Consider the following 13881-nt stretch of genomic DNA (forward strand, 5'->3'; position numbering starts at 1 on the left):
GCTCTTGCTATAAGGCAAGAATAAAAGGTACGCTGACACAAAGATTTATGTAGCGATTATTTCTCTCTTTTTACGAACAAATTGGATATCCGTTAGCTGGACGATCGCCAACTAAATGGCGATTCAAAGATCGAGATCGGCTCGAAACTAGAAAGCACGAATGTAGGACATTGTTTTGCTACAAATGAACCTGTTATTCGGTAATCTTTCAAAATGTTCAAATTTAAAATATGATAAAATAATTATTTTTGCTTTCAAATAGTGATATTCTATTATAAAAATATAAGCATGTTTTTGTAATAATTTTAAACATATTTCTCAATATTGTAACAATAAATTGTATTATTGCGTTAAAATTATACATGTAATATCAAATGATATTATCCAAACATGATGCGTTATTCGATCAAAATTGAAATAAACAGTTTATATACTAATCTATCTCTCGTCAAATTATTTATACGTTTCCTACAGAGCCATTTTTTAACTATTTTTTAACATTTAATTTACTTTTATTGTGATAGAAACCTCTTTTAAATTTTTAAGTATTCATATCAAATTTATTAAGAGAAAAACTGCAGCACATTTACACGATGTAACAACAAATGATTTTATTCAGCAGAGAAAGCAGCTTTGCAATTGTTGTAAGACTCTTTAATATGATCAGTTCTTAACCTTAATTTCCTCGCTAACTGTATAAATCAATCATATTAAAGAATCTTACAACAATGGCAAAGCTGCTTTCTCTGCTGAACGCAACCAATAATTTTGCAATATTTTATTATTATTATTACTTAAATATAAATGTTACAACGCGCGCAATAATTACGAAACTTCGCGAAATCAAAAGTCGTTAAAAATCACTTATAATTTAAACACTTTCAAAAATAATTTACAAACGTATTTTTAAGTATTTATCACACGTCATATTTTTCTATCGACTGCAGTTCTGATTGATAGCTTCAATTTCGAGAATACTTTGACGCAAAAATTTCCTCGTATACATATTTCCGATTCAATTTGCACTCTCGACTCTCTTTCTCCCAACAGCAGCACGTGGAGGGAAACGTCATAAAGAGGCAAGCGCTCCAGTTTCTGGCTAGCGAATTTCGCCACATCCGTGTAAAACGCGAGAAAATGTTTCGCTTACGGCAGGCAGAACGAGTTACCATTTTAGCTTAATGCGCATAATATTTCAAACGCGGAGAATCATACGTAGCTTTTGTTAAGAAGTGACTTAATACAGTGATTCTGTCACAGAATACTTTAATGGACTCCGGTGAAATATGAAAGAAAATATCTTAACGACTACAAAGATATTTCGAACAATCGCGTTAAAGCTACAAAAGCTACAATATAAATTCTCTAAGTAAAAATGTATGATTTGTCCTTTTAACTCTCCCAAATTTATCCAACACTTGGCGAAAAGAAATTTCTAAAATTTTTTAACAAAACATTCGCCCGCACGATTAATTATTCCATTACACAAAATTGTACTTTATGCAAAATGAAAAATTTGCGAAAGAACTCGCCAAGGATGACTGAGAAATTTTTGCTAACTAGCTAATTTTGTTCGCAATGCCCAGCTGCGAAATTTCTCGTAGCCTCGAATCGTTGTGTCGCTTTCTTTTATGCATTCAACTTTGAAGTTTGGCGTTGATATCGAGTGAAGCTGAGAGAAATTGAGAGAAAGAGAGGGAAATAAAAAGAGAAAAAGGAAATGAAAATAACAGGCAAATCTTTGACCTTTTCACAAAAAGCTAACTTCCCCTTATTCAAAGGACATCAAAAGCGAAGTTCCTTTCGTAACTCGAGATATAACACTACATAGTAATTGTAAACGAGTTTTTCTAAGTACAATTTAAATAAAATTATAATTAAGATTTTCAGGAATAGAAATCGGCATTCCACCTTTTAAAAAGAACACACAAAAGCCATAGAAAAAATTGTGATTAAAAAAATTATTTAGTACTTAGGTATTTCTCTGATACAGAATTCTGAGTTAAGGATATGATATCGTTTAAAGATTAGCAAAGTATCTCTGATAGAAAAGATAAATAATTATAAAAGAAATAAATTTTTTGTTTTATTTCCTGTCTAGTCATTGTCTAGTCTAGGCTAGATAGCTACTAGTTATTTTTTTATGTCTTACTAGCCAATTTATTTTGCATGATTATTAGGAGAAGTGAGCGTTACATTTCTGGCTAATACTTAGCTAAAAAAACTAGACATATACTATGTAAGACACAACTTTTCTACGTCATGACTAGATACATATGAGTTCCAATTTCTACTCGGATGCGTGTCGATTCACGTTTCGCGATGCTACTTCAATTTTTATCTTTTTATCAAAAATTCGCAAACAATTAAATAATTCGTGAGCTTTTCTCTTTACTTATGGCTGCTTAGGGCTGCTATTAAAAAAAGGTTTTCATGGTTCTTGCGTGCTTCTTATAATATTGCAATAATAATGGAGGCGCACTAATTATTTTTTGAACATTCATTGTATAAAGAACAAAAGTTGAAATGTTTTAAAAGAGCGAAAAAGCAGATTTAGGTATTTAGCACGATTTAAAAAATTTATTAAAAATTCTCTAAAAGATATATATATTTATTTTATATCTTATAAATACAATTCTTTTATGTTTCCATAATTTTTAATTTGTATTTTGAAAATCTCATATTTTGTATATTTTGTATATTTTGTATATTTTATTTAAAAATTTTATTTTACTGTATCTTATAATAAAACAGGAAAACTTAATTTAATATCTATTAATTAAAACAGTAACGTCTTTGCAATACAATAAATATTTCCGTAATATAATTCAAAAATGTCAATTTTCCTCAGTCACATTTTGAAAACATTTCGGTGTAAAACGGTACTTTTATAATAACGGTACTTTTCTTTCTTTACTTAAAGATCCTTACTTCAACATGATCGAGCGAAACGTTTTGATATTGCGTTGAAAATGCATCTCCTCGCGACTTTACGGAGAGACGTTTTCCCAATATACTTGCAAAGACAAACACAATGGATCAACTTCCGACTTTCAGCTTTAGAGATTCGTTTTTATCTCTTCAAAGTCCAGCTGACTGTACAAATCGTAAAACGTGTAAAACGACAGCAAACCCTAGTATTCGTTCGCGGATCATGTAGTCAACCGTAAAAACATCTTGTCCCATAAGCAATGACAATTCTTAAGCCAATATACTGTAACATCCCCATTCTGTCTAGCAAACCAAATCCAAATTCTCGTATTGCAATCGTATTCTTGTATCACGGTATCAATATCATGAGAATCTAAGAGAATCTATATATAAATATTCATAAATATTCTTAACTTATCATTTTATAACATTATGAAATTTTATATGCCATTTAACAATATAATTTTTTTTCTAAAGATATGTAACATCTTAAGAGAAATATTTAAAAATTATTTAAAGAGAAAGAAGAAAGATATTAAAGAAATATTAATTAAAGAAATAAAGCTTATTAAAGAAATATTAATAAGACTTTGTTTGTTTAAGAAAATTATTAAACATTTAGTTAAAAGTCCGTATAAAAGTCTAAATTAATTTCATTGCATTTTATTATAAGGAGTACTTTATTAAAATAACATTGAAAAAGGAAAAACGGAATTTATGGCGATCAAGACTCGTAAAATTCACGTTCGAAGCTCCAGAGACGACGTTAATCTCGAGCTATCCGCTCGAACGACCGTGGGGAAAATTAGCGGAAGTGCCGTCACCGTTAATTTCTTATCTCACACTGGCTATTAAGGCGCTAGTCTCTATTGCAATTTTTTCCCCGCGTTTAAAATCATACGGCACTTAACGTCGCAAATGAAAGAGAAATATAATTTCACCTAGCTGTATAAACAAATATCTTGAGGCGCAACCGAATATAAATGAATTTGTTACAAAGAACCACAACCAAAAATAAAAATGTTCAAGGCAAACTAGTATTGTTAAATAATGTATCCAATGGAAACTTATACATAAGAAAGTGCATATCGCACATTGGTATCTCTTTATTTACATTTATAATTTTTCCTTCAAAGAAAAAAAAAAGAAATAAAAATACCAATGTAAAATTGGTACCTTCAATTCACTCACTCTTCCAAGCTTTTACCCCATAAAAAGTTCATATTCTCTTCTGACGCCACGCACATAGAGAAGAACAAATAGAGCTCAGTTAGGAAGGCAAACGAACCCTCGTTTTCGAACCCGCGCGAAAATCTGTCAAATTTGCCCCGATCGAAAACGTACACAAAGGACTGGGTGTCCGTTCTGAGCCCTTTCGCAGGGTTCGCTGAATTCGCGAGAGAATCGTAGCACGATAACCGGATAACGAAGTCAATTGCTCGGTCTGCCCAATCCACGTCGCCACGCACTTTGATTCAGGATACAGTCGCCGTAGAGAGTTTTTCGCAGAGAGTGAAAATTACGGGGATGTTTTTCGCACGCGGGGACTTGTCTCATCCCTGCCGTCGGAAGGCCCGGTTCGTTAAGGCGACTAATTAACAAACCTACCGTAGAACCTCGCGTTAATTAGCGTGTGTGAATATTAACGACCACGTTAAATTTCGCGCAAAATAGCAACAGTCGTGACGCGTGTAGCCCACTATACAAATGCATTTCAATGCATAATTAATAATAATGACAACGATATCTGATTAGACCTCAAAAAGTCAAATTTGACTTTAATGTATTTTTTTGTCAGTTAATTTATTTTTCTGTTCAGGGATAATTAAATGTTTCAGAATATTTAGAAAATGAAACTTGTAACCTGATATACCAATATAAAAAGTACGTAAGTGCGTATGTAATGCATATATCATAATTTGAAATTATATTGTTAAAAACATAATTTTTCCAATATTATTTATTCCGACTTTTCACCTATTTTTTTCTTCTACATTATGTCAAAGTATATGATCACGTGCAAGAAATAATTGAACGACATTAACAAAAAAGCTCACACAACATTTTTATATTATATAAAAATTACAAAAGCAAGCTTATATAAAAATGAAGAAGAGAGATCGCGCTGAGACGATAAATATGAAATTACTCTAATGAATAACTGTAAATGCAGATTATTTAATAACTTGATATTTTGTTTAATTAACGGTTGAGTTATAAATCAATAAAATCGTGTCTATCGGTTAATTGCTAGAGGGTGCCACATGATGCATGGGAATAGAGCCGATACTGCAGCTGTTCTTCGTATCAACGCGAATCCGTTAGTTCTCTATGGTACCGGCATGATTCATCAACAGAGATCTGTTTTACCGTTTACATTCAACGTATATATTCACACACATTAGATTAAAAATAATAAAAGTCTTCAAACTTAAGAAAACAACAGAAAAATAATTGGTACTATACTTAATAATAAATTTAAATCATCGTGCAAACGTATATAAGTATCGTTAATTAATTTGGTTCTGTTTTCAAATCATATTATCCAATATCCGATTTTGCATAAATGAAAAAAAAAAAAAAGAAAGAATTATGTACTATGTTCGTTTTTGTATACTTATTTTCCAAACATTGCTGTTTAAATATTGATAATTTTATATTTCAAGCAAATCAATATTTCCCGCACGAGCTAATACAAGCTTCCGAAAAATTCCATTTTAAACACAAAAATTAAACACGAAAATGTGTTGTATGTTAAAAAGGATGCTTTCCTTTCATTTAGCGACACAAGTCGACACAAGTATCGTTCCATCTTTCTTGGCTTTCAATGATTAACAAGGACAAAATAAAGAGTTGCGTCCTTTCAGATGCAAACTTGAAAGTTGAGAGCATATTCTAATAACGCGTAGAGTCGCGCGTCAAGAGGAACATGTAAATACCGTTTCTGGCGCGCTAAAGTGCTTGTAATCTTCTCAAGAAGATGCTCACGCAGCATTTTCGTCGTTCTACAATTCTAAGGAGATTCGCCAGTTGGCCGGGTACCAACAATGTCAATGGCATTTCCGAGTCGGGTTAGTGCATTAATGCGGGGCGAGGCCCCGACACGAGGAAGCCCGCAATTAAGGGGCCAGACATCCTGTTTGGAGCGCGACTCTGGCCAACAGGTACCTACAGATGAGTTATCGCCGCGTCGAGAAACGCTCGGGGATATTATTATCGTCCCTCGTCCGCCGTGCCATGCCGCGAATAAATCCGTCCGCGAGTTTTCGCTGCCGCCGCGAAAAACGCATCGCCGCAGTCCCGACAGCGCGTGACTCTCGCAGCTCGCTCCGAATGCGTCCTCGTCGTCAAAATTACACGGATTTTTGAGCAACGATCTCCGACCAGAGTTTACCACGCTCGACTTTGTTCTGCACTTTCTCGAAAAAGAACAGAGATAAAGATAAAAAAAAATTGAGATTTTGGAAAACTTTATAAGTCAAGCATAAAAATACTATAAGCACTCAATGTGTACATATTATAACATAATTAAGAGAAATTTATTTATTTTTTTAAAAGCGATAAAAAAAATTTTAAGATTTACTACATAAGATAAGCATAATAAAGTGAATTGCGGACAAATTATTCTATATAACGGCAACTGTCAAGTCAAAATTATTCAAATACTAATCTAATTTTAGAGAAATATCAAATTTATTATCGCAATGATATCCTGTTCTAAATATATCATTCTGGATTTCTGTTCTACTAGTTTCAGTAATATTCTATTAAAAGATTAGTCTATTACATTGAAACAATAAGACGTACTTACCTCCAGGTGAGATTCCGATACGGCCATTGTTGCCCATGGATGGTGAAACGTTTATGCCTCGTCCTGGTGAATCTGGGATCCGGCTGATCCGGCAATCCACATCTCCTGGCTCTCATTAACTTCTTCGTCGCCTCGTCAATCTGCCCAGTCACAGAAATACCACCGAATTTCTGAAAATCATAAATATATACAATTTATTATAATCAGGATTTAGCTTAACTGTATAAAAGTGACATTCTAATTTTAAGAAAGAAATATCACAAACTAAAAGTTACATTCACTTTGTGTATTGCGTTCATTACTTAACTTTATAATCATCAAAAAATTAATTCTTTATTACTTACTACAACAGATACTAAAACCATTATATAATTTTATTCACGAATCTATAATTTTAATCGATATCTCGAAAAGTCCGTTTTATCGTATACATAGCTTTCGGAAACATAATCGCTTCCTCCAGTCTGGGAAATCCTCTTTTTTTTTTTTACCTTTTTTGAACGGAGCTAAACGCTTTCGAGCATTTCAACCAGAAACGCGTTCGGAATCTGACAAACGCGATTATCGATAAAACCATCGAGAGATGTATTCGACGGACGGAACCCGAGCTTTGGACCCGAGATTAGAATGTCCAAAGCATTCCGATGCGTTCCATTTCGCGTTTGAGTTTGATCCCTTCGATCAGCAATCCCTCCCCGGCTTCGCTGCTCTCAAATAATGATTACGAATGCAGACATTTGCGAGAGAAAAATAGTAAGAACGCAAGCTCGCGCTTGCTCAATGAAGATTTACATAAGAATCGAGAATAAGAGGGATATATGTCGGCATTCGACGAAATCCCTTAGGACATTTGCCCCATTTTCCTATTTCTTTCGACGGAATTTCCATCGATTCGCGACAGCTTCTGCAGGCAGAATCGGTCGACTGCGCTTTTAAGATGAATACTCTCGCGAAATAAAGAAATTCACTCCGATGTTCTTATAGTAAAATCTTTTTATCTTTCATTACAGAGTTCTCGAGAGTTATCTCAAACTATTTTCTCATGTAAATTACAAAATGGAAATAATATAATTAATTTAAACTAAATAGTAAGAGGTGGATGCAAAAAAGAATTAAACAAAATGTTGCAATTAAGACTCTAAGACTGTATGCAACATGGAAAGATTTTCTGCAGAAGAATTTGATGTTTAAAACAATAAAACTAAAAATATTAATTTATTACACGGCCCGCATTTATTTTTTGCGGCGTAATAAAATTTTATATCTCTTTATAACATAATTTTGCTTACCTGCAGATTTTTTATAGCGTCCCTGAGTTGATCCTCCGTGCGCAAGTTTCCTGTCTCGAGATCGGTCTGAGGTAAGTAACCGAATCTCATGAGATAATTTTGCTGCAACAGAAAAAACATAATTAGGTACAACAATACAAAAGAAATAACATAAAATAAAAACATTTATATCTGATAAATATATATTAAAAAATATTTTTCCTTCAAAAAGTCCTTTTCCCAAAATCATCTCGCAATAAAAACATATAGAATTTACGTGTTATCAAAAATGTGTTACTCGATAATAGAAGTCTAATAATAAGATAGTACTTTCATTTGATTAAGAAATCGAAATGTTTTTGAATACTTTCCACTTGATTACTACCAAAATCAATAACGAAATACATACTCTACATCGAGAAGTAAATTTAATCCATGCAGAATCGTGTTCTCTCGCGAATTTACAATCATTTTACATTCTCGCGCGACAAGCTGTTAATTTATGCACATTGCCGTGATTACCTGGCAACCGACTTAATGGGAAATAGTTCAGCAAATACGCATTATCAGATCGCACATGCGGCATCGATTATTACGAGATGATAATATTCCCTCTCTTTCTCTCTCCATCTCTCTTTTTCAATTGATTCGTCGGACGGCATGATGATTCTATCGAGTCGCATGTTGATAGAAATCACGGCAAAATTCTTTTCTCTTTTTTTACACGCTTCTAACGAGCGCGAAATCGAACTGAAAATTATTTTCCAACACGAGATTGTTACCGTAACGAGGATAAAATGTGCAAGTGTGTAATCCCAAGATACACGCGCGCACATCACGGATGTGTGCGTGCAAATACAAAGTGCTTATCTGCACTTACTCGTATCGATTTATCCGCGCATCACATCGAGATAAAAATTGTGACAGCAATCAGCGACAACCAGTTGGCGTGAAAAAAACATTCGAACACAGGCGAAACTACGGAAGGGAAATGCTTTTCAAACCGTTTTCATAAAACTAGTTTTGTTTTATTAACCTTTTGCCTGTCAGTTTTATTTTATTATTCTTTCTCTCTAATAACTATGATTTTAATCGAAAGAGAGGAAAAAAAAACGTGTTCTTTAAATATATCTATCTTTAGACGTAACTTCTTAATGCATTATTTTTTATATATATATAAAACTGACTTATTTACTAATAAAAGTTTGATGGATGCTGGCCTTTTAACCTAAACTTTAAAGCATGACTTCGTCGGATAATCTTACAGGTAGAATAATGCGAAGATTGCGGATAGCTTTGAAAATAGAATGTACGAAGGCTAAGAGAGAGGTGAAAGATCATAAATCCGCAGAAATTCACAAGACATAAACGCTCATTTGCATGCCGAGTCACGGCCAGTTATTCCGCGTTAAATATTCTTTCTAGATCATTATTATGTGCTTGGCCGTAAACGCTAAATTACAGGCCGTGAAATCAAGAAAGACTGTGTAAGGTTTACGGAGCATATATTATGTTGCGCAAAATGTAAGTGTAATGTTGTACATTGCGGCTAAACGCGGTACATATGGAAACTTGTGTGAGAGTGTAGATATTTACGCGGTTGGCCCGAGAAATTAATTAAAGCAAGCCTGCCCTCAGACTATGTTGCCATTGATAAAGCATTTAAAATAATAATAAAACGTTATCTTTCTGTAAAATAAATTTTCCTATAATTATAATTAGATTATAAATCCAGGCAGATATACATATATAAATGATCCAATAAATAAATTCTAAATAATATGAAAAATGATCAAAACAATATATACGACGTATTTTATATGTTGTATGTATCTATACGTGTATATATTATTAATAATTTTAGGGAGATTGTTAATTTGTTTCAATTATAAATACAAAGATATTATTCAATCAAAAACACATAATATATCGAGAATAATAGACTATTTAATTTTATTTAAATAATTATTAAATATATTTTCAACAATCTATTTTTAAGTAATCTATTTTTGGAAAATTTGTTTTGAACAGTTTATTTTTCACATAAATCAATAATTACTCATTCTGCTTTTTAAATATATTTTATTTAACTATGCATCTTTATTTGTATAGTCTCTCCATAAAAATTTTTATCCTCTTTTTATGCAAAAATTGCTTCTTCAATTTCATCTTCCTAACTTAATAAGTATTTCTCGCTTAAAGTGAAGTAGAAGAAGCAGCATAGACGTAATTTCGCGGGTTGCGGGTGCACTAAAATCGCCGCAAATTTCGCGGAAAGAGTCCATTGAGATGACGAAACCGTCGGAAGTCTGTTAGGTCGACACGTGGCGGAGTGTCGCTATCTTTAGTGATTCCTCGGGTATCGCTCCAGACGAAGGAAGCGTCTTGTTCCCGACCGCCATCGTCGCCCGCCACAGGAACGAATTCCGATTCGCGTCAGGAAATAAAAAAGTTTGCGCTCGCATACTGTTCCAACTTTCGGCGATAAGAAAAGGAAGATGAAGAAATAAGAAAAGAAAGATAAAAGAGAGAGAGAGAGCAAAAAACTGATCTTGGCAAAAAGAACAAAAGAAAGATAAAAGAGGGAAAGGATAAAAAAAACTAATCTTGGCAAAAGAATCTTCGATAAGATAAACAAGCGCAATTTAGTCTGGCCTGGCCGAACCATAACAATTATGTTCATTAATTTATAAAATTTAATTGTTTTTTAATAATACGAAAAATAGCGATAGCAGAAACGTTATATTTTTCTTAAGATCCACGACAAAATTCCTTCGATTTTAATAGAATTAAAAATTTTTATCTACGAAAATATATTTCACGGATGAATTTAAGAGGATCTTTGATACGTGAAAAATTGCCAAGTGGAAACGACGCGATATTTTCGCTTGTCTTTGCGCTTGTCTTAAAACCTTTCAAGTACCAATGATACATGACGTTCTCCGATGTCCTCGACAAAAGGGCCTTTGAGATCGCAAGACATCATTAGGACGATTGATATCCGATCCTCCTTTCCCATTCAATCTGCCTCCTTTCAGATATTTCAATTCTATCTGTCTCTTAAATATACATCTATACGTATGAATAACGATATTCACAGTTTAACGGTAAAAAAAATGTATTGAGAAAATATGTTCTGGGAAATCATCTCGTAAAATTTTCTCATAAAATATTCATGATACTGAAAATCTATATCTGGCAATGTGATAAAAACACCTTTTAGAATCAATTGTTCGAACATGAAAAGTTCAGATATAAAAGATATAAAAGTCTATAAATAAAACATAAAATCTGTAAGTGATTGGTGTTTTATGGTATGTTGTTTTAAGCGTATAGATTTTTATTAAAATTAAAAATTAAATAAATTAAATAAAATTTAAATCCAATATTAAGAAATTAATATAAAGAAGATTGTAACGAAACATAATCAAAATTAAAGTTACATTTAAATTTAAATTTAGAATTAATTAATGTTATATTTAATTAATTCTACTTTTCGCTTTGACATTTGGTTATAAAGACTCTAGTTAGCATCGCTTTGTTCGGCACCTTGTGAAATATATTTCATTTAAAAATATTTCGCAAGAGTTCTTGACTTTACTCATCACGGTCTGTTTTTTTTTTTTCTTAATCTTCTGAATATTTGTTATAATTTTATCGAAGAAATGATTACGGAAAGTAATTAACAACGGCTCAAAGACTCAAAATTGCTAAAAGAAAATATCGGGAGCGTAGTCACTTATTAAATTAAAACACTGTAAAAGTCTGTAAATATCAAAAAAATATATCTGACATATACATTTACTAAAAAAATGAAACCATTTCTTTGAAAATAACTAAAAATTTTTAAATAAATATTATTAAAAAAAATAACATAAATATAAAAGATTGAGAATACAACGTTCTTATTCTCAATGTTTCTTTTAAAACTAATAATGGTTTCAAGAAAAGTACTATTTTTAAAAGTTTTAATAAATTTCATATCGTTATTTTTACAATTATATTTCTTTAATTGGCTCAATGACAGCTATTAAACGTTTACACATTTAATGAGATACTAAACCAGTGCGCTTCCTGTTGCTCTAGTTACCAGCTAATCTGCAGTGTATCTTTTCGAGCTAAATTGTCCTAACTATCTCGATCGTAAAGTATCTTTTACGGCGTATTACGCGTTCTTTGCCAGCTACGTTTCACCGAGGCCATATATGAGCGGCTTGTAAACGCGCGGAACACGCACGTGCGTCGTCCACGAAGGGAGACACGCGAGGAGCTCGCGGAGGGTGCACCATTGGACTTAGGCCGTGTTTGGTCATCGAGCACGCAAGATTTCTCCCGCATTGTTCGCGGATCCCCTTTGCTTTGGAGAACCGGTTGCACCGCGCACACGTCACTCCTTGCTCGCGCCGCCATTTAAGGCGGATAAAATATATCGAGAAATGTCTCGAACAAAGAGATATTTTCGGAGAGACTCCCCCTACTAGCCCCCTTTTCTAGCCCGCTTTAACGTGCCATCATTGCCCTTAAGTGACTCCCGGACATCTCTCATAGATATAATTTTTCACGATCTTCTCGCGCTGATCTTGTTAATTTTTAAGAGAAAAACGATGCGCGAGTAAACACAAAAATAATGAGAAAAGAAAACGTCTATTATCCAATCGCAATTCTTTTTTTTTTTTTTTTAATTGCTCGAGTTGCGATGTCTTCAAATTCGGCTCCCATCAATTTTGACGTGAACCAACAGCTGCATACGAGCAAACGGGAAATAGCAATATGACGATTCATCGCCACAATGAGATCATAGCAATTCGAGCGGCAAGTCATGAACGGCTGGGAAAACGTCGAGATGAATTAAAGGCGACGTCGTAAGATTCGCCTTGCGCATCTCCCACTGGAAACGTTATCGACAGCGCCAATGAACCCTAAAGCCGTCGAACAAAAGGGCAAGGTCGTGTCGTTTGTTACTCCTAGCAAGTCACGCTTATCAGGTCGCGGTAAAAGGAAAACTTGCGCGGTGAGGGAACTCGGTCATGGTTCCCGATAGCGCTGACAGAAGAAAGGAGAATCTCTTTTTCGAAGAATAACGAGAGAAAGGGGAAGATGCATTTCTCGGATGCTTGCATCATTCTCGATGCTCGATACAAAGAACACGCACATCGAAGATCGCGATCTTCAGCACAATCACAAAAAATTCTATACATTTATACAATATACAATGCAATATTATCTGTCGTTCGGTCAAAGTAATTGATGACAATCAAATGATAAATCAAATAACAATCTCGCTTCTTCAAAGATTTGAGAGAGAGAGAGAAAGATAATTTTAAAAGATGTAAGCAGAGTCGAAGAGTCCGTTACGATTTTGTTGCTTTTCAATTTGTATTGTTATTATGTCGATATGAATGGTCTCTCTCTTCAATTTTGCACCGTGGCGCTGTGGTTTAAAGCTAAAAGAATAAAGCTAAAAAAATGGAGCAACGAAGTACAATTTCAGAGAACAACCGATCGTAGTCATAATGGACGCAAAATTACAAAAGTGCAATTGTCTTTCTCTCTCTTTCTCTCTCACTATCTTTATGACTCTGGACTTGACTATCTCGCATGCACGCAAGAAAATTAGTTACTTTGCTTATGACGACTGAACATAATAATAATTTCGTCGAGGTGTACGGTCGTGGTCGGACAAAAAGGTCTCTTGGAAAAGTCACTCGTCTTTGTACCTGTATAAAAACGAGTGTATGCATATTCACATGGCCGCGCAGAAGGAAAGCTTTTTGCCTTTGATGTCATCCGACATTCATTTTGTTTGGCCTTCCGTGTTTAAAGAGGCGAACGTATAAAAACATGTCAGATTTTAATTACATTTCATTACAT

At 33.6% G+C, this 13881-nt stretch overlaps 1 protein-coding gene across 3 annotated transcripts in view; it reads right to left on the reverse strand.

Annotated features, from left to right (window-relative positions):
• Window positions 1-13881, reverse strand: part of Mmp2 (Matrix metalloproteinase 2) — a 187830-nt gene that overhangs the window by 110699 nt on the left and 63250 nt on the right. For all 3 annotated transcript variants that reach the window (XM_089083307.1, XM_089083308.1, XM_089083306.1), the window contains exons 3-4: window positions 8032-8133; window positions 6743-6912 (exon numbers count right to left, since the gene is read on the reverse strand). In XM_089083307.1, the coding sequence (XP_088939433.1) occupies window positions 6743-6912; window positions 8032-8133 (272 nt within the window). The remainder of the gene's footprint in view (window positions 1-6742; window positions 6913-8031; window positions 8134-13881) is intronic.

The sequence above is a fragment of the Pogonomyrmex barbatus genome, unplaced genomic scaffold, assembly GCF_055798465.1.
Source record: "Pogonomyrmex barbatus isolate J1 unplaced genomic scaffold, ASM5579846v1 scaffold7, whole genome shotgun sequence".
In the NCBI taxonomy this organism is placed as follows: Eukaryota; Metazoa; Arthropoda; class Insecta; order Hymenoptera; family Formicidae; genus Pogonomyrmex; species Pogonomyrmex barbatus.